Source organism: Cupressus sempervirens, chromosome 2 (assembly GCF_028749045.1).
Source record: "Cupressus sempervirens isolate cs-2001-9-10 chromosome 2, ASM2874904v1, whole genome shotgun sequence".
In the NCBI taxonomy this organism is placed as follows: domain Eukaryota; kingdom Viridiplantae; phylum Streptophyta; class Pinopsida; order Cupressales; family Cupressaceae; genus Cupressus; species Cupressus sempervirens.
Genome location: NC_143119.1, coordinates 209984312 through 210005436, shown reverse-complemented (window position 1 = coordinate 210005436; position 21125 = coordinate 209984312). Strand labels below are relative to the sequence as shown.

At 34.4% G+C, this 21125-nt stretch overlaps 1 protein-coding gene across 14 annotated transcripts in view; it reads right to left on the bottom strand.

Moving 5' to 3' along the window:
* LOC149571781 (phosphatidate phosphatase PAH2-like) overlaps positions 1–19894 on the bottom strand; it is a 54287-nt gene extending 34393 nt beyond the window's left edge. Inside the window, exons 1-10 of one of the 14 annotated variants that reach the window (XM_089813189.1) lie at positions 19064–19894; positions 16448–17425; positions 16256–16327; positions 15982–16098; positions 15817–15874; positions 15524–15650; positions 15314–15387; positions 7951–8035; positions 3352–3438; positions 3121–3193 (exon numbers count right to left, since the gene is read on the bottom strand). In XM_089813189.1, the coding sequence (XP_089669315.1) occupies positions 3121–3193; positions 3352–3438; positions 7951–8035; positions 15314–15387; positions 15524–15650; positions 15817–15874; positions 15982–16098; positions 16256–16327; positions 16448–17425; positions 19064–19364 (1972 nt within the window). In that variant the 5' untranslated portion in view covers positions 19365–19894. Of the gene's footprint in view, positions 1–3120; positions 3194–3351; positions 3448–7950; positions 8036–15313; positions 15388–15523; positions 15651–15816; positions 15875–15981; positions 16099–16219; positions 16328–16447; positions 17429–19063 lie in introns of all 14 variants that reach the window. The other 13 variants (XM_089813185.1, XM_089813190.1, XM_089813188.1 and 10 more) reach the window with 13 other exon arrangements.
* Between the last annotated feature and the right edge of the window lie 1231 nt (positions 19895–21125).

Here is a 21125-nt window from a genome sequence, read left to right as displayed (position 1 = left end):
CCTACATATGTTTGCAGTGTGACCAACCTTATGACAGTTAAGAAAACAGGTTATGATTTCTTACCAGAATTCCTTTGTGTTACCTTCGGTGTAGATTCTTCTTTCTTATTCTCCTTAGATGATTTGCCAATCTCAAACTTTCCAGAAAATCTGAGACCATTAATCTCCTTGTTCATCCTTAAACTCTTGAGTTATTCATCCAAATTTGCACAACTTTCATCGTACTTCTTCAATAGGGCATTGGCTTCAATGGTGGTTTTCAATTCACCTTTCAACTGTTCATTTTGTTTCTTCAGTTGTTCAATCTCTTGATTCTTGTCATGTATGTACTCTTGCACGATGACATTCTCTTGTGGTGTTTTGAATAGCACTTCCCCCTTTTCTTTCAACGTTTTGTCCTTTTCCTTTAGAGCATCCATTGTTTCCTTCTTTTCTTTTTCAGCTACATTCTTTGCATCCTCAACAGATCTCTTAGCTTCAGGATCTTCACTGATTCAGTGGGGTCAAGAGTAGCACTCCCCATAGGAGTCTAGAGTTGATTTTCCCAATGAGGTTGTGTGGCCTTGTGGCAATGTCCTAGGCATGTTTTGTGTCGTGACATGGGGTTGGGTAAAGGAGTCAAGCCCCCTCCAATAATTCTAAATTTGGGCATTTGAAACCATATAAATCTTCATTGTGCAAGTCATTTTCACAATGTTACATGGAAAAATTAGGTATTTGGCACATTTTGTTTATAGAAATGTTTTAAACTAATGCTTTCATTTAATTTCTTCCTTTGGCAGCCCTTTGGTCCCCTTGGGTTTGTCCAAGAACATCTTGGGTATGCTCAAGGTCTCGCCTATGAACATTCGATTTCACTATAAATCACTCCAGCCTTTTTTATTTTATATACTTTTGAAGACGGCAACCTTGGTGTGCTTCCACTAGAGAAGTGTAGTCTGCAGAGAGTAAATCAAGACCCATGTGTTCCTGATGATTCTAAGTATACAGCCAAAGCATTTCCTATTGTATTGTGATGTCCCCTTTTGTGGCCTTTCCAATATGCTTGGGAGTTCCAAATTTTTTGTGGAGTACCATCCTTGTCAGAATAGTTCAATTAATGGTGGTATGTGCAAGGATAATATCAAGCTGAGTCCATTGATGCTTTATAAAAGAAGTTTTGTATTTTTAGATACATTTCAAACTTCTTGGAGGAATTTTCTGTGATTGGGAAATATCAAGTTGGATCTCCAATGAGCTTCTATGTAAGTTGGTGCATTCAGATTTCTTTTTTGGGATTTTTTTTGTTTTTGTAACTTTGGTTGGAGGGGCAGAAAATAATTAAGTTGTCAAAACAAAAAGTTGAAGGACAACTTATGTGAATTATCTAGTTGGAGTTTAAAGTCACTTTATGGAGTGAAAAAAGTTACTATTCAAAAAATGATTACAGAAAATGGATTTTCCCAAATGTTTCACTGAGGATTATAAAAGAAGGACAAAGAGACTCAGTTGGGCATTCTTGGCATTTGATATTTTATTGGAATCCCAATAGTGGTGGTTGAGAAGGTTTGTTCAACAACGTCACTAGGAAAAAAATTATAAAATGAAGATTGGCATTGCGTCGATCTTCCCAAACTGATAAATATGGTGTGATTCATTCAGTCACAAATTGTGGAGAAATGGAAAATAGAGGCTTCAAACAAGATTGTTATATCTTTCAAATTCACAAGAGTTATAGGAATAATAAAGTTTTGTTCCAAAAGTGAATTTTTCATTGTAGTGTGTGTGAACAGTAAAAGATCAGAAGCTTAAATCATTGTGCACAGAAATCAACTACATAAAAACAAAATATATATTTTATTTTTGCTGATTATTGTACCCAGCCATACCACTCAGAGTCTCATATCATTAAGATTGTCTAAAGGGTTTCAAATCTTTCTTGTTAAGGCTTTTATGACTTTGAAAGCTTCAACACTGCAATTGGTGAGCACTTAAGCCAAAGGAGTCATCACCCTCGTCTTGCCATTCTACATCCTAAGGAGACCCCTACACCCTAATTAGAGGAGGTGGGGTACAAAGAAAGGAATTTAAGCCTTAAGATTATTCAGTACAGCTTTCAAAGGGATAGACAAATTTTAGCACAGACAATGGGTAGACTAAGGAAGTCAATGCAGTATGCCATTCACCACTCATATTTAGTTAGATTTACATCCTAAAGACTGCTGTATATATATATATCAGCATCTCAGTTATATATGTGTTCAAATATTATTGAATGAGTACCAACAAATTTGCAAAGGAGGTGCTATGAATAATTTCTGGAATATCATGGACATAATATTGTCAAGACTTATCATACAAATAGGCCAAAACTATATGAGATGCCAACTGTTTGCAAAATTGCCTGCATATTAAAACTAAAAAGTTGCAATTTTTTGCTAAACATTTTGGAGAAGCACATTATACCTGTTTGCATAAATGCCTGTCCCATATGAACAGATAATTACCTGAGTATACAAATGAATGAACACATAGAACTTAAGAAATAATTAAAGTTGTAACCCAAGAAAAGTGGATGAATGTTTTTGGAGCAACTTGAGGGTTCTTACTTGTAACCATACTCAAATGAAATATTTAGAGCTTAAAGCGATCTAGGATATGGCAAACTCTGGAGCAAGAGACATTTGTTAAAAACATTTTCAAGCTTTTTATGCTGGTTAAGTCAGAAACTTATAAGATACTTACCTGAGAATGTTTATGAACAAAATTATAAGCATTTTTCATTATAAGCCTTCAATATCTTCAGCTAATCATTGTAACCTCACTACAAAAAAAAATTCTAATAGCCAAAATGTGCAATCTTTCAACTGGAGATGAAGTAAATTGAGTTTGGTGATAAGCATCCATGTACAGTGTAAGACTTTCAACAACTTAAACATCTTCTCCATAGGCTCTTTCTCTATCATAGTATATCAACATTATTTAATAAGAATATCTAATTGAGAAATATGTCATTATCATTCAGAAAAGGAGATCTGAATTATTACATATTGAATGGTTGTTTGTATCATAGAGCATGTAACAAGAATCGTCAATTCAGATGGACCACAGCCAAAAAATTTAAGAAAATAGAATAGTTACCTTCTCGATACAAAGAAGGAAATAGTCCATCAGGAGAAATCACAATGGGACCATCTGGTAAAGTCTCACCCTCCTGCAATATATTTCCATGAAGAGGAATCCTCAATTATATCTACTAAATAATATATCATTTATCACTTCAAAAAATGTAATACAGGCATAACCCTTGGTCTTTTCAACAACTTCTGAATAAAGAATGCATGACAATTAGCTTCATTCAAAAAGTACTACCTGTTTCAAATTAAGAAGAAACTGTCTTGTCACATGTGCCTGGGAAATTGCACGTGCACTCAGGAATAGCAACTGGTAGCCATTATCCTGCAAGTACTTTATATCAATAGATGTGTAAATTACCTGTTGTAATTTCCATCTGTAGTTTGCATAAATGAAATTGTTTCAAATGTCACTTAATTATGGTGAAAATTTAGAGATGATTGTGAAGAGTGACTCCAAACAAATTGTAAATCAAATTAACATATCTGGCCAACAAGATATATAAGGATGGCCACACAATACAAAGAAATTTACTACCATTGCAAATCATTAAATTTGGTGAAAACCAATATGTCGCGATCATTTAATATTTATGCTTAGGGCCTTCATTCCTCTGTGTCCCTCTATGATCCATGCTTTTATCAAACTTTCCTCACAACACAAAAGTTAATCTTGGGGAGAGTTAGTTCACCAAGAAACAATGCTTAATAAAACAGATCGTTGGATTTTGTACATCTATAATTGTCATAAGTTTTGCTACAAGAATTGTAAGACATTTCGTACCCTTATTAAAAATATTTGAAAATGTATTTTACAAACAAGAGAAATAAGGCATTTACACAATTGAGATTTATATCCCTTCTAGATTCTAATTTATATTCAAGTACAGATGGCATTCACTAGATAAGAAATTTGGTGAAGTAATGTGTAAAACATGACATTTTCAGCGAATAATGCAACTCTTACACTAGACAGAGGTACAGATAACTCTATATCTTTATAGGTGGTAATAAATTCTATTTCATGGTCATTGTCTAAATTTTCATAAATGTATTCATGATTTTTTATTAGTCTAGCTAGTAAGTTCACAGCTTATTTCACACTCTTTACTTCAATCTGAATTACTAAATTGTGAAATCATTCTCCCTTTTAGATAGCCTTTGCTTTGACTCAATGCATACTCTTTATATGGTTCATGTTTTAATATCAGCTTGAAGTTTGTTATGTCTTGCCCCACTACATTGCTTTTCATAGTGCAAGCCTTTTTTGTGCATGTCTTGTCATTACTGTTCATCAAATTGATTAAATAAAGTTGACTTCGATATTGTGCCCTTGTTTCCACTTCCATTTCAAACTACATTTGTTTTTCATGAGTTTCGAACAGGCAGTTTGCTGATAATCTTATGCAGGGAAGAGAGATCAGCTTGTGACAGCAATACCTGTTTTTATGGCAGAAAGTGGGCAAACTGTTTTCCTCTTTCCCCTTCTTCAAAACAAAAGTGATGACTGTATTTATATAACTTGTTTTCTTTCCTCATTCCTTTTTTGTAACAACATTCTAGAGAAGAATATGCAAGGACATTATTTAAAATTCACATGCCATAGACAGCTAACATATGCAGATTGACAATCTGCAGTGGCAGAAGAGGGAAGAAGGCATACTTGAAAGGGGCAGATCATATCCTTAAGTGACAAAAAATCTTACAAGAAGTCTTTTAGGTGGCATGCATGAATGATCAAGGCACCTTAAGCATGTCGAAACAGATTTAAGTGGCAGATTAGAGAAGCGAACACATATGAGCTAGTTTACTGCACATATAAGTGACAGAGATGACCAATGATAGCATGCTTGACACTTTAAATGTCGGGTTTTGAGTGATTGAGAGGACAGAGGAAAACACGCCTAAGCCCGTGTTATGTGCCAATGTTCAGCGGACGGCATGCCAAACAAGTCCAGGCATGTCTATTAGTAGCAGAGGCAACAGGAACAGGTGCCTAGATGATGATTGTAAGCATTTAAGTGACAACAACAGATCATTAGTGTGCTTGTAGATTAGATTATTAAGTGGTGGGAACTCCATAAAGGCATTCCTGAACAGTGTTACTATTGGGATGAAATCAAGTGACAAGTAACAAACAAAAGAAAAACCAGCGTCGAGATCAACTTTAAGTCACAAGGTCATGTCAAGGGCAAAACTAATATGTTTCAGTATGAATTTAGGCATCGTAGTGAGTATAAGGTGGTCTTGAGGGTTTCTTTTGTTCTTTAGGTGAAACAGAAAAGCATAAGTAAAAAAGCACCTAAGACAAGGACTTCTGTACAGTACAAACAAAGAAAAACAAATCAGCAAATTATTCAGTTTCAAAAAAAAATCAGTAAAAACTAACTTGTGTCATGTTATCCCTAAACATTTCAACCTCAATTTAAAAGAAAAAGATGGAAGCAAAGTGTATCATTCAAGGATCATTCCCTATGAAGTGTAGAATTTATTGTAGCTTGTGTCAAGCACACTGACCCCAAAAAGAGAGAAATCAAATAAATGGATGGCAAGTTGTTTGCAGGCTCAGATCAAATGACATTCAAAACATTTATGTTTCCGTTTGAGAAATCATTAAAGGTGGATTTAGAGGAAAGTCAGAAAGATTAATAAAACAATTCCGTGGACTGTCAAAAGTAAATCAACAAAATTTGGTTAATGGAAAAGAAGTCAATTTCATCTCAAAGTCTGAGTACGGGTGAATTTAAAGATAAATTTTCAATCATGACAAAACTCCTGAAACGTATTACAAACCAAGAGAAAACTTGCGATTTCAAGCCACGGATATTCCACACAACAAGTACCATTGGCAACAAAAACGAGTGTTTTGATTGGTCTACACTAATCAATGATTGTACACAAACAACTAACAAAATCTGAAAAGATATTGGGTTCTAGAAGGCATCTTCATTGTATACCTAGTGATATTCTATGATACTGTCATTGGGGTAAACATCATACAGCCACACTAGCATATTCATGTGTGGCCATAATTAGAGTACACAGAATTTCTTAAACAAGACTGTTAAGATTTCGATCAGAATCCTTTAATGGTGAGTTGCTGATGATATTTATCAGAATAAATAATTTCACTATTTTAGATATTATACTCTTAATTGTGTCTCTTTTTTCTGCAGTGAATACAGATCTTATTCTAGAAATAAATGCAGATTGTATTTGCCCAAAATGTGATATGCACCGACGGTGTATGAGATTAGAAGACTGATGTAACTGATGTGTTCATTGTAACTCAATACCTGTCAGTTTCGACTATATGTAAGGGAGGGAGGCGACGTGTCCACAAAGGGACATGACACCACTTCCTGTGCAGTCACGTCCCCCATGGACAAGTCTCCACTCAAAACAAAATAGACTCCCGCCATTCGACAAAGCAGTCGCTTAGTTGGGTTTGCCTTAAAAACAGCATGATACAATATAATATGATTTCAGTTTAAATAAATAAACTTTATATGATTAATAATATATATATAATCTCTGAATTATAATTTCATATTAATTTCTTCGCTATTTAAACTTTAATAAATATAGTACCATAATATAGATACTTATATATCTACAAATGAATTTGTGTTGTAATCAGTCATATTCCTTTTTATCTGACTGAAGCTATAATACGTCAACAAAGACAAAGAAGTGAATAATTGTTTCCTTATGCATTCAGTATAAGGGACAGAAGATCAAACAAACATTGAGATTTCAAAGAGAAGATAAATGCTTTCATCGTAGTTTGGGCTGATTTGTGCATCCTATCTTTAACATGTTACCAAGATACACGAGTTACTAAGTCATAATCATGGAGCATCTTCATTCAAGTCTCCAAGGTGCACTATCTCTTGAGAGGGACATAGGCAGGGGTTTAGTTTCTCAATCCAACTAGGAGTTTACTAGTGCAAGACTATAATGAATTCTAAGTTCATTGGTGAAGAAATAACAACATTCAATTTCAAAACCCTTCCACAAAAGATGAATCTATAACACAATGGGTACCATGCAAGAGAGGTTGGATATCAAATTCATGCATGTTCCTAAGATTGAAAACTATTGGGCAAGTTGAATGAGTTTGAAGTGAGAAGGGATTTCAATCATTTGACGATTCACCATTTTTCTGATAATATTTTGGAGAAGTTTGTAGGTTTTTTAATGATGACACAAATATTCTTTCACCTCAATTCATCAGAAGTAATATGGACAAAAACTTTCCCCTTAGCAAATCAGTCCAATTATTCTCCTTAAATTGAGTGAGGGCAAATATAGTCTGAAAGCATAGCAAGTTATTCCTAGACTCCAAGGTAAAAACAAAATCAAAGGTTTCAATAGAAAAAACACTTATTTCTAAGCTGCTAGTGGTGAGTCTAGTTCCTCCATTTTCTTTAAAAATGATAACAAAAAGAAGAGAAGGAAAGAGAGCACTCAACAAAAGTGAAGAAAAATAAATTAAGGTAATGTTGATACAATTGCTAAGAGAAGTTGAGGCTAAAAGAAGAGAATTGGTATATGTACAATTCAACATGAACAACTAATGTTGTTATTGATTCCCCAAATTACCTATCAAGTTCCCAAAGATGCTATACAAAAAATTTATGATGAAGACAAGATTGTGCCAACATATACAGCAATTGGTGGCTTCAAAGAAGTAGAGAGGTGTATCGTACTCACAAGCAAAACAGAAAAGTTAAATTGAAAGTATATTTGTAACCCACACCTCTCTCTAAATACTTTTTCTATAAACAAAAGTAAGCAATACTAATAACATTTTAATGGGGTAGAATGCCACCACCTTGATAGCAGAAAAAAGACGTGCTACCCCTAAGTGTGACCAGTCCTTTCCAACCCAAGGCATGACATGACCCAGTACATCTGATCTGCATCAAATAAAATAGAAATAAATAACCTTCAAATTTTACCACATGACTTCTACTGAATCAGTGATCATTGCTATCATGACAACATATGCTAGTACTAAAAACAATATCATATGAGTTCTACTGATCATTGATATCATCGCAACATATTCTAGAACTAAAAACAATATCAAGTCTGGTACACATTTAATGAATAAGCCAACAGAGGTTTTTAGCAAACAATTAATCTATAGTAATTCATTTCAATACAGGTGGTATCCAATATCTCATCATTTTAAATTGCCAGTTGAGCATCCATTTATGTTAAATATTGTTTATTGCTGCTGTATGTTTTTCCATTGCATTATTGCTGAGTTATCTCACTGCTGTAAAAGGCAGCATTTGGTTCCCAAGCATGCTATCATTCATCAACCTAGTATACCAGTCAGAAAAAGTTTATGTCAGTATACAGAGGGGAAGGCTTGAAATTCATAAGCAAGTGTTCCAACTCTGATTAATGGGAATTGGTCACCAAAAAAGCAAGTACCAATTGGAAGAAGGATCAAAACCAAATGTTATCTCCACCCTGTCGGATTCAAGGTTTGACCACTTCCCAAGATTCCCAAACCGGTATTAGACACAAGAATAGGATTGTTTCATCTCCACCCACACTAATGCCCAAGCACCGTCATTCAAGAGAACACCTATAAAACCATAGGGATGCATTCCTCAGTTCCACTGACAATAATAAGAATTAGGGTTTTCAAACCAAAACCTTTATAGAGAATTTTCCATAAGGTAAGATGCTGTACCATTTGTTTGAGGAAATTTTTCCAAGAATTTGTTCCTTTGAGGGCCCAAACAATTATTTCACGTTCTAAGCCCATGCCACTGAATTTCAATGATTCCCACACCTCAAATTTTAGGGATACACTAGAAGTACTAACCTCTTTATGGGAAACCTTGATGCAACTAACATTTTGCCAAAGAAAATCGCTGAATAATTTGGATAATTAATAAAAACATTCTGTGGAAAAAACCAAAAAAATGATTAATGTCCATGTGTAGAGGCAAGCATTTTATAATCTTGAACTTTCCAGTTCAAGGCAACAGCTCAGTGATCACCCTTTGAAGGACACGCTTGTAGAGTTTACAGAATGTGACCTTGAAACTCAACAAAATGCCCCAGTAAAAATGGTCTCCTGTTTTACAGACAGATAAACCCATGTCTATTAATCCAAGTAATAATCAGGCATTGGTTGTGAAATCAGCCTTTACCATTGTTTTTGACACAAGATAATGGGACTATTGATTTACAAAATATGTGATGAGAAAGCTACATCCCATGGCATTTCGAAGGAATGGCAGTGGATGGCAGGATGTATTTCTAAGACAGTAAGAGATGAGAGGCCTTTTATTAGGGGAAAGCAAGGGACATAATTGGAAACAAAAAAGGAAAATTTTAAAATTATAAGAAATTTCAAATTTTAAATTATAATCCATTCATCATATTCATTATAGAACCATATCGCATGACAGAGCTCAATTGAGAATATACATTAAATTAATAAAGTTGACAGTCAAATAACAAAATTTCACTTCTTTCAATATCAGTCTGCATATATATTATGTAACAATTACAACAAAATTCCCAAAGGCTACAACTGAAAAATATAATTGGGAAAATAAATAACCTTAGTAGATTTAATGTTCATGTTCACTCTTGAAGCTGATTCTCTAGAAAACATAAGTAACATAACTAATAACTATAGATCAGTCCTACTTAATGGTACTGATATAGAATATCTCAATTACGTAAATTATGTTTATTTCCAACAAGTATCAATCATCAAACCATGTCCCACATATGTGAAACACTAGGATCTGGATACCTATTCAAATACCTAGAGCAAAAAATTAGTATCATAAGTCACAGCCCTGTGTCTAGCTTTTCTACAACATACATAATCATATTATATAAAGGAAAGAATTGCAAACATCAATTGTCAGTGATAAGAAAGACTGCACAATGTTAGATTTTCAAAACCTTTTGACGAATTACATCCAAGGGCAGAGCTTAGATTTCATTGTTTGATGGGCACACTCATGGACCCATTTAAAAATATCATTGCCAAACCTACCATTGTTCATTGAACATCTGGAGTTTCAAAGTTCTTATATGTATTTACTCTGATAATGAGCTGAAATACAGATCTAAGTAAGTTAAAGAATCTGCATTTGCAGCTACCTTGACCTGAGTTTTATACCTGACATGCCAAAGATGGAACAACCAATGCTACTATGATTTCGATATCATTTTTTCTCAGTTTTTCTGAGTTTTTATTTGGTTGGACTATAGGGGACAGCTGTCTTTCCACACCTTTGGCATTTCTAGGACATCCTCACGTTTTTTGACAATTAAGGAAAGCCCTGAGAACACTTTCTAGCCATCTCCATATACCCAAAATGTCTCATAGACGAAAAATCCAAGACATGCAATCTCATATAACAGTATGAGAAAAGAATTCTTATAATGTTTATTAATAAGCATGGAAATATGCCTTTCAGAAAAGAGAATTCCTTTAGTCAAAGAATTCTGCCGCTAACTCATAAAGGGCCATAGCAAGCATGTGTGTTTTCCTAATGAAACCAAAAGGGCCAAATTACTTCAACTTAAAACTACTGACATTAAGCTTTGTCGAAAAAGATACCAAATACCAAACATTTGAGCACAATGAGACTAAAATGCCAATCAATAGGATTTGTTCTTTTTTTATCATCTACATATATAGGTCAAATGAGCATCTAAGCCAGCTAAAACTAATACTAACTTAAATTATTAGTACTACTAAAGAAAAATAGTAAAGAGAAAAAGTCATCAATTAGAATTCCTTGTGTAATTATATTATTCACATTAACAACTTGTGTAATTAACTATTGTAAATGATGAGTAAACCTTCATTGGGATTACCCTTCCAATATGTTATTTGGAGGAGACTCATATAAAATAGGTGATTACCATTGCTAGGATATACTTTCAGTATAATGTTCTTGGGATGTCTTGGAGAGATCACATGGAGTGGCTTCTTCCATAATAAGTATTGTATGGTGTAATCCTACCTCAAGGGTTTACTCTTTCTGCATTTATTGGACATTGGGGCATCTTGGCCCACAAACATCTCTTGCGGTGTGTGATCTATCTACTACATTATATATTTATCTTATTATATGTGTGGATCATATCAATCTTTCTCTTTCCTTCACAACACCTCTATCAACTTTTACAAGATTGTTGTCCCAACACCTCTTCTACTATCCCTAACACCCTCATTTGTTTTCTTTTTGTATCGTCTTCAAATGGAAGCACTTCTATGTTAAGAGTGTTTAGCCCTTCGAGTAAGTGGTTTGGGGTCATGTCAAGTGCCTTGAATGGGTCTTTGCATGGATCTAGTTGTTTTCCCCCTATTTTGCTTCTCTCTCTCTATTTGCAGCCAATTTTCGACAACTTTCTCTATGAAACTAAGGACTTTGACTTTCTAGGTCAAGGTCGGTCTCAACCCTGACCTAGGTCAGGGACAACCTCGACCCTGACCCTAGGTCCATTTTTCAATTTCTGAGAGTTTCGGGACATCGAGCTTCGAAAAGTTTCTTTTTCCTGCTTTTGGGTTGGTTGTTTCAGGTTTCGGAATGGTACTCTTAAATTACATTTAATCTAGGCCTATTCCTATGGGGTAAGGTTAATTGGGATTTAATGCTCCCATGCCGGCCTTCTCTAGGAATTTGTGCCTTAGATCTCTATATAAAGAAGCCTTCTTCCCTCATTTTGACATCTACTTTCTATGAACTAGGAGCTACCCTTTATGAAGCGCATCCATTATTCTATGAAGTGAAGATCTACTAGCATTCAAGCATTCAAATGTTCAATCATCCAATTCATCAAGGAGGTCCACTATTAGCCATTGAAGGATTCAATCTCTATGGAGCCCTCTTGTTGAAGATTTCTTCATCCACATTCATTCAAACCTTCTTCTATGCAAAGATGCATTGAAGATTGGTGTTCAAGATCTAATGTCATTGATTTGAGACATCCTACATACATTTCTACATACATTTCTACATTCATTTGGAGTATTCGTAATTGTGGATTCAAGGATTCGAATCCTTCACAAGGATTTCAATATAAGCAAGGTGAATAGTTCCATTTATTTCGTTTATACATATTGCAATTTCAATTCAATTTCAAGGTTAATTCCAAACTAGGGTTTGACCAAGGCAAACCCACCATCCAAACAACAAACCCATATTTCTTGCAAATATAGGTGTGGAACAACGAATTGAAGAGAAAATTTGGATACCTTTTTTATCAAAACAGAAATTTCGTCGGAGCAGTGCAGGTCAAGGTCGACTTTTCGAGGTACAATTGTGCCCTGGGGTAAGATTGTGCCCCGTTATCAGGGTCAAGGTCGACCTCCCTTCAAAAGGACAAAATTTTTCTAGGTTTTCTCCATCTTGACATTTCCAGTTTGAAACAAGTTGCAAAGATCCCTGAAACTATACACAAACACCAAAAATCAGCATTTTCACGAATTATTCTACTTCAAGGTTAGTATTTGTCTTTTATCTATTTCAAGATTTAAGAAAATACTTCTCAAATAGGAAGATCATAAGACCTCCTTCCTCCTTATTTTCCATAACATGACCCATTTTTACATTGATCACTTTCTTGTGCTTAATCAATTTGGATCATTTCTATTGGAAATTAGGGTTGAGGATAGGCCCTATTTTCACCCTATTCACTTTTCAACCTCAATGCTAACATTTTTGCTTCTCCAAAGTCATTAGCCAGGGGACACCAGTCCACCTAGACTATGATTACATTAACAATATGATTATCCAAATGAAGGCCTCTATACAAGAGAAAGACCTCACATTGCAATTCTACAATGAACATAATCAATTAAACATTCATCACAGCACATAATCTAGGCAATGAACCTGAAGTGGCACATGCAAGGGCTTCGCAATGTTATACCCATACAAAATGTTGAGATGAAGGTGAGATTCAGGAAGGCTATTTGAAAAATATATGATTCTATAACTGCCAACATCATTTGTATCGAATGGACAAAAAAAGCCACTCTTAGAAGATATCTGAAAAAAGACCAACCTAGATGAAAAGATTATAGCAGAATAGAATCTAATTCAGTTGTGGACTACAAATGGGCCTAAGTCTTTGACAACCACACTAGTCATTTGTCTAGTATCCCAAATTCCTAGTTCTATTGTTGAGAAGAACCAATCTACTTATAGCTTCATTCACTATGGTAAATAGAACAAACTTACCTCTAGGAGGGCAAACAATCTTGTTTTTGTTTCATTGATTGTAATTTGCAACACACAACGAGAATCCGGAAACCCAACGGGCTATAGAGATAGACAACTAGCTTGTTGCTAGATGGAGCCTAATCAGACTCGGAAGTTAATATTTCCCCACTTTTCTCGGCACAATTTCACCCTAGATTTCTAATAGGGGATTTGGGGACAGCGCCCCCAAGATGGGGTCAAGGAGCAACGCCCAATGAAGCCAAAAATGATTTTATTTTTGTGGAAGGTGTCAGAAGTTATTCTTCTGTTGGCCAACATATTCTAACCCTGAACTTTGTAACTGACATATGTTACATTAAAATGGGTTAGGTTTAGGCCATTTTATATGGGAATTTAGTAGCTTCTTGCAACAGTATAAAAACAACTTTAAGAGCCACATATAAGACCTTGAATTTTCAAAAAAATAGCATAGAAAATAGTGTATGCCTAAATCTTTTCACTTTCCTTATATGTCCAAAATAAATTAGAAGCATTTCAATATAAGTCACTACCATTAACCACAAGTCACCAGCCTAGAGCACATAGCCAAGCTGTTATAAATATGCACTAGTGCCTGTATGATATGATTAACAAACTGTCATTGTGTGAAAAAGATGATGGATATGTTTGGAGGAGGTTATATGTATTATAATTCATGTTTATATCTAAAATATGGTCAATAATATTGGATGGGTACATGGTCAGCCTACATACACATTGCCTTAATCCTATCCAATGTAGGTGATAAAACCAAGCAAATCATATCTGTAGTAAGCCATTCAAACACTATTTAAAATTTGAAGCTATCACATCTCTCTCTCTTTCTACTTATAGTTGATAATTTGATAAAAGATGAACTAACCATACCTTGAGCTTAAAACAAAAATTGAATAAAATAACTTAAAGTTGAGTTAAAAATAAAACAACATAATTTTGAACAATAGACAAGCACAAGTCTCACCCATTGTATAGTTTTTTCCACTCATAGAAAAAATGTTACATATAATTAAAGTTTCAGCCTCCTCTGATAGACATCAAACTACTATTTCCCCCTTTCCGTTGCTTCAATCCCCACTTGAATGAAGTTCTCAACAAGCATAGACAACTTCATGTTTCTATAAACTGTAAGAAAACTTGTAACAAAGAATATAACCATTTCCATATAACCTATTATAGATCTGAAACAAATATGCAATTGAAATCCACATGCAAGAGAATAGACAACATACTCACAAAAATTGTGACACAAGATATACCTTGGGAAACCCTCATTGAGGGAACCTAGCCTCCAAAAAACAACCATCACCATGTATTATTTAGCAAAAATACCATTGCAATACAACCATGGAACCCTTCAAAACCATAGCCACAACAAGCAATCCATGTGAACAAGTATGAATCCACACATCCCATCCCATGCTTCCAACCATCACAAATGCTCCCTTGGCTAACCTGTCAAGCTTTGTCCCTCTTGACTCTTTCCTTTTTTGTGTTCTGTCTTCTCTCTACAACTACCCTTGTGGCTGCTTATATAGTAGCAAGTCTCACAAAACCACCAAATGGTATTACATAAACTATGTGTTAAAACCATGTGCTACCTAACCCATTTGCCCCACATTTAATATTGAAAATTTAATTATTTTCCCCAATATTAAATAATTACCTGAAATATTATCACAATTTTATAATACAACTCATCAAGTATATCCTATGGGAATCTTTACGTGTTGCATGTCCATCTAGGTGCAACATTACATAATAAAATAAAATAATACAATATAACAATATTATGAAATGTGTGCAACACCCATTATCTCAACACAAACTCCTATTGGTAACCCAATCCTTTGAAATGCAGTCCATGGCACATTGATATCCTTGAAGCCTTGTAAATTATTATTTACCACCTACAACTCATTTGAATTTTGAACTTACTTGGTAATAGTTCCATCAACATCTGAAATAACAATTCGAGTGTTCCACTTCCATAAATAGATTCGAGCCTCAACCTACACAAGGTGAGAGATCTATCAATACTAAAAGAGACTAGTGAAATGTTCAAATTTAATATTAAAATATTATTACATGTTATGTAAAATGATTTAATGCCAATATACTATTTCTTGTCTACAAAAGCTTACTCACCTGTTGTTTTCCAAATACATTCGATACAAATGTGAAGGTGATTATGTTTGGACCTTCTTTAAGTTTCAGGGATGACAACTGCTCTGATGTTGGTGTATTTGTCTGTGCCTTCTGTCTTCCAGGTTGCCTGTAAGAGCACTTTTTTGTAAATAGTCCTACTAACTGTAATTAAACTAGCAACATATCTATTCAAATTGATATTGAATTGCTACATTGAAGAGCATTAGGTTTCTGCAAGTAAAATGGGAAACTTTTTGGCCCCCATAGAAATCAACTCTAAATCAAATATATACCTCTTACTTTCAGATGCTTGAATGTGATCCATGGCAATTGCACTTTCTGATTCATCTGCTGATTTAAAGACAAATGAGCCATTCCAAGAATTGTAAGTGAAACTGTCCCAAAAAGAAATGCTGAGTCCAATTTTGAAGACAAGTTTTGTTATTTTTTCTAGTTACCTGTTCCTGAACTATTGAGCTCACTCATGTACACATTCTCCTGGTCAAAGGCCTGAACAGCAGGAGTTGCTTCTACCCCTTCTAATAGTAAGAAACTGCAATGTGGCATGCTTTTACCTACAATATAGCCAACATACATAATGTATTCAAGGTACAGGCAAAATTAAGACTTTCTATGTAGAAAAAAAAGCAACAGAAAAACATGATATTTCTCCATGGATTTGATTTAAATATTGACCAAATATTTCCAAAAATGTTGTTGCTGCAATAGTACCAATGCCATCTTGTATACAGTCACTTGAGTTTTCTCTTTCAATCCCACTTCCCAAGCTTGCAACTGAAATTTCTGAGATAACAGAACATTTTTAAGTTCCTTTTAAGAAGTATAGATTTTCATGTCAGGACTCACTTGTTTGAGATAAGAAAAAACAAATTCAAAGGAAAGGCCAATCATGTATTTCCACACCTGTGCTTTCAACATTGGAGTGATGCCCTTGCATGGAAATTGGATTAGTTGATGCCTGCTCCTGCCTCTGTAGTGCACAATTAGAGGGGATTTGAAGTTGTGAAAACTTAATTCCATGTAAGGAATCTAATTTAGACCCACTTGCAATGTCTTTTGACTGTGTGATTTCCACTTCTGTTATTTTTGGTTCAAGAAAATGATGCACACCCATTTCCTGCAGAGAAGGCATTGTATCACAAAGGTCCTTCCTCTCAGTACCATTTAGATTCTGTGGGTCTCCGATTTGTTCCTCTTGATTCCCATGAATATCACAAACACTCTTAAACATATCTAATGTAAATTGAGAATAAGAATTTTCTTTAAGACCATCATCGTCTATTGTATTATCTATGAGTATATTATTATGATGACAACTTTTAAAATATTGGATAGATGAATCAGGATCCGGCTTGGTAACTATAACTTGATCATGAAATGATGATATTGTAGGGGCCTGACCTAAATGCTCATCCAATGAAGAAACAGGTGCAGTCATCATATGACCATCTGCACTCATCAAAACTACCTCTGAATCATCTGTTTGGGTTTTGTTATTATGAAGTTGTGCCCCATCTTTATCATTATCATCAAGTGTTTGCTTCTTGGGCTGCATCACCTGGGAGTACCCTGTAGACCATTTTATTTCCAACAGCTCTGCAGCTATTTCTGCCATTTCCAAAAGGGCTAACCTATCTGGTGTCATTTTCCCTTTATTTTTGGAATTTAAAAAGCCCTGAGCAGTGTATCTAAACACTAATCCAATCACTGATCTTAGCTGTCGTAAACGTTTCCTTGCAAGCTTCCTCTTCCAAGAAATATAAATGTTGTTATTTGCAGGAGTAACCTTAGAACATGTCTCACTTGAAAGCCTGCCAATTTCATGTGTAGCCTTGCTTACCAGAAAGCCGTCATTAATTGGCTGAATGTTTTCCATAGCATCTGCTGAAAACCACAGGAATCGTTTACTACAACAAATCATATAATAGTGTTCATATGATTTAAATTAAAATTTATTTGAATTTCCCTTATCAATTCTTATGGCCACTCCTCATTCACTTAATCCCTTCTACACTACCAGCCCTCTCACATACCCTTAATACTCTGATTTTACCGATACACAAGTAAATAAACCATATGAGAAATACAAAATACTTCATGTGTGCACATAGAACACTCTGCATGCCTGCAGTAAAATAAAATAAAAAGACCTCATATTTGTATTTACAACACATTATAGCCCTGTAATAAGAAAAATCAAAATACCTCATATATGCAGTTACAACACATTATAGCCCTGTATTAAAAAAATTAAAATATCTCATATAAGCACTCATGCTGCTTAATTAAACATATTAAAAACAGTGGATTCATGGCATTCTAAATATACCGAGTTCTCTGTCATTTAACACCAACCATCCCCCTTTTTATCTTGGATAGCTCACCATTAAAATCCTTTTGAGTTTATTCGAAATGGGTCACATTTTTATTTGGTCAACTAAGGAATATTGAGCAAGAGAGGGGAAAACAGTAGTCACCAGACTCATTTTTAATTTATTTAAGCAGGGAACATAAAGTTAAATAGCAAGCCAATAGTGGCATGTTGTGATGGCTAAGTTATTGAGTTGTTATCCTTGTCATCAAGGTTCGAATCTAATGGGGATGAGGTCCCCCATTTGTGGCCTCACTGGTTCATAGCTCCAGGTCAAAGCGTTTACCCCTCTTTAAAAAAAAAAAAAAAAGTTAAATAGCAATAATGGGATGTAATTAGTTTCATATTTTAATTTATTTAAGCAGGGAACATAAAGTTAAATAGCAATAATGGGATGTAATTAGTTTCATCCGGAAATATTCCACAGGAGAACATTGAAGAAGATAGAGGTGAACTGAAGTAATTAGCCTCAGTTTTCCCATTCTTCGTGATCATCCAATTAAGCCAAAATTTGGTAAATCATTCCTCATTTCAATTTATTGTTTGAGATTTCATCACTGCAAACTTTTACAATTTGTTGCGTTGGGGAACATTACAGTCTGAGACTTGAGATTGTAATTGTTGCATTCCATCTTTGTTAAAGTCGTTTGGACAAGGTCTTCTTAAAACTGTGTAAATCTGAACCTAGAGTGTTGAAACAATGAAGTAAATAGGGTATATTGGGTAATTAACTGTCATTTCCCCACTTTCTCAATTCCCCATTTTAGCAAGATCGGGCATATAGTTGTTCAACAAGGCTTACATTACAAATTTCTTCTCTGCTATCCACTCTAGTTTGTTAAAGTAGGTATAATTGGCTATGACAGGCCCTGTTTTTATCATTTTTCCCAGTTCCCCACTCAAGCCAGAGTTGGTCAACTATGCAGTTTCTCATTATTCTCATTCTGATGATGGATCACATAAGCCTGATCCAAAACGTTGAAAAACGTTTTTCCAAAAGTTTTTTAGTCAATCTCATGGACTATGAAAACCTTATGTTTATTACCTATATAACAGCTCAACTCTGTCTTATTCCTTACAATTGACCTAGTATTTCAGCATAAACAATCTGATAAATGATTTTTAAAGAACTCCCTATTTCAGCTCACCTTTTATTTGGGCATTTAAGTCTTTTCCAATGGATTCAACCTCATTCAAGAAATAGGCATGTCCACTGCGATTCAAGTACATATGTAAGTTTGCCTCCTGGCCATTCACAGATATATCCACAATCTTTTCGGTGCGCCTTATGACACCAAGAACCTTGCCAAACTTGACATACCATGGAGTGCTTCTGAAGCTCCCATCTGGTTGTTCCACCACAATTATGTCCACTGCTCCCCCAAATGACTGCAGGGGCCCTGCAACTGTACCTACACCCTGGATTATGTAATCACCAAATCTATCCATCTTTGCTTTCCAAAATGAAAATCAGTCATACCCAAATAATGTTCAATACATGGAATCAACCAGGTCTGTACGTTTTCGCTGTCCCAAATCTAGATCACTCGGACCCAGTTGATATCCAATGCATACAAACTAAGAACTCTTGCTCTCCTAAATCAAAATCACTAAAACCCAATTGATATTCAATGCATAACAAACTAACTACAACTCATATGGTTGCCGGCAAATATGAGTATATGCATTTGAATATTCCAAATTGTGTGTGCAACAGCATTTTTTGTGTTTAAACAAGATTGCGCCCCCGCCCCCACAGTTCCGACGTCATTTGAATTTCAAGTTAGAACACGACATCCTGGAACATGGAATTGGGGAGCTACAGTCAGATATTGTGCTGGCACCTTCTTGATAGGAAAGCACTCAAATATTCTAGACAATATTCGCACCTACCAGTCTTCATGTTTCTTTTTTGGGATTTACCTGCGGAGTGAACACTGATTTGTTGTTGGTTCAGATGTTTTTCCCTGAGGCAAAACAATAGTTTTGAAGTTTTACAGGGGGCTTTTACGTTATTATTAGTTTAGATGTTTTCTATTAATTGTCGATTTTGCACCATATCTTCCCATCATCTTTTTGTTGTGGGTTTTTTCATCACGTGACGGACACAAGCGGATGACCGTTGAAAGCCATTTCTTACGGACTCCGTCATTCAAAAAAAAAAAAAACTTCCAAAGGTACAAGCAAAGCATAAATATTTGAGAGAAGGTTATACCCATTAATTTTATAACTTGTACCGTAATTAACTCTTTAAATGCATATTTAGGTATAACTAGTTTTGAATCATTCATGATAAGTTAAAGGATTTGATAAATATAATAATTTGTAATTAATTTAAGAATAAAAATATAAATAGTGTTGTTTTTGGATGTTCTGTATTCTAGTTATTATGGTTTAGATATATGTTGGATTATTGAGTTTGTAAGTTTTTATGTCTACATTAGAACATCCAGCTTGAGTTTGAATAGTGAAGTGTGAAGAATGATAGTTTCTCAAAAGTGGTCTCATTGGAAGAGATTGTGTACAAATGATCTCTCTAGCTCCAACTATTCAAATAATTAAAGATTATTAAAATGAATGCTCTAAGTTTTATTATGTCTTGAGATTTTAAATGGATAATACTAGTAGGATATGCACCTTAAAACTTCAAAGAATTCGTATGAATATATCATTGCAGATTTGTTTTTCCCCAACAAATTTGATTTGGTAAATTGCAAAATCTTATTCTTCACCTTCTCCTAATTCACCTTGTCATTGTATGTAGTTTGCTAATGTATTAGACTTAACAATACTTAAAAATATCTTGATAATGTACTAATTTTAATATCTAGAATATTGTCCATTTTCTTAAGTGAAGAAAAATTCATTCCATGTAATCATGAACAAGAAGTCCAATTGCATCATGTAAGTTTGAATTCTTTGAGTAATTATTGTAGAGATAATATAGTAGATGTATTGACAAATAGTAGTAAGAGAAGTTTAGTTGTAAAAATTTACATTTAAATGTTAATTACATTAAATGTTGTTCCTTACAAAATACACAAACATGTATGATCAAGTCTCTTACTTTTGTCATTATTCAATTATAATTTTTAATAAAGTTAAAAATAATAATTGCACATATAATAATATTTTTTTATCATATTCAAATATGTAAATCATATTATATTTATTAGTTATTATATTATTGATATTACAATAGTCAAAATA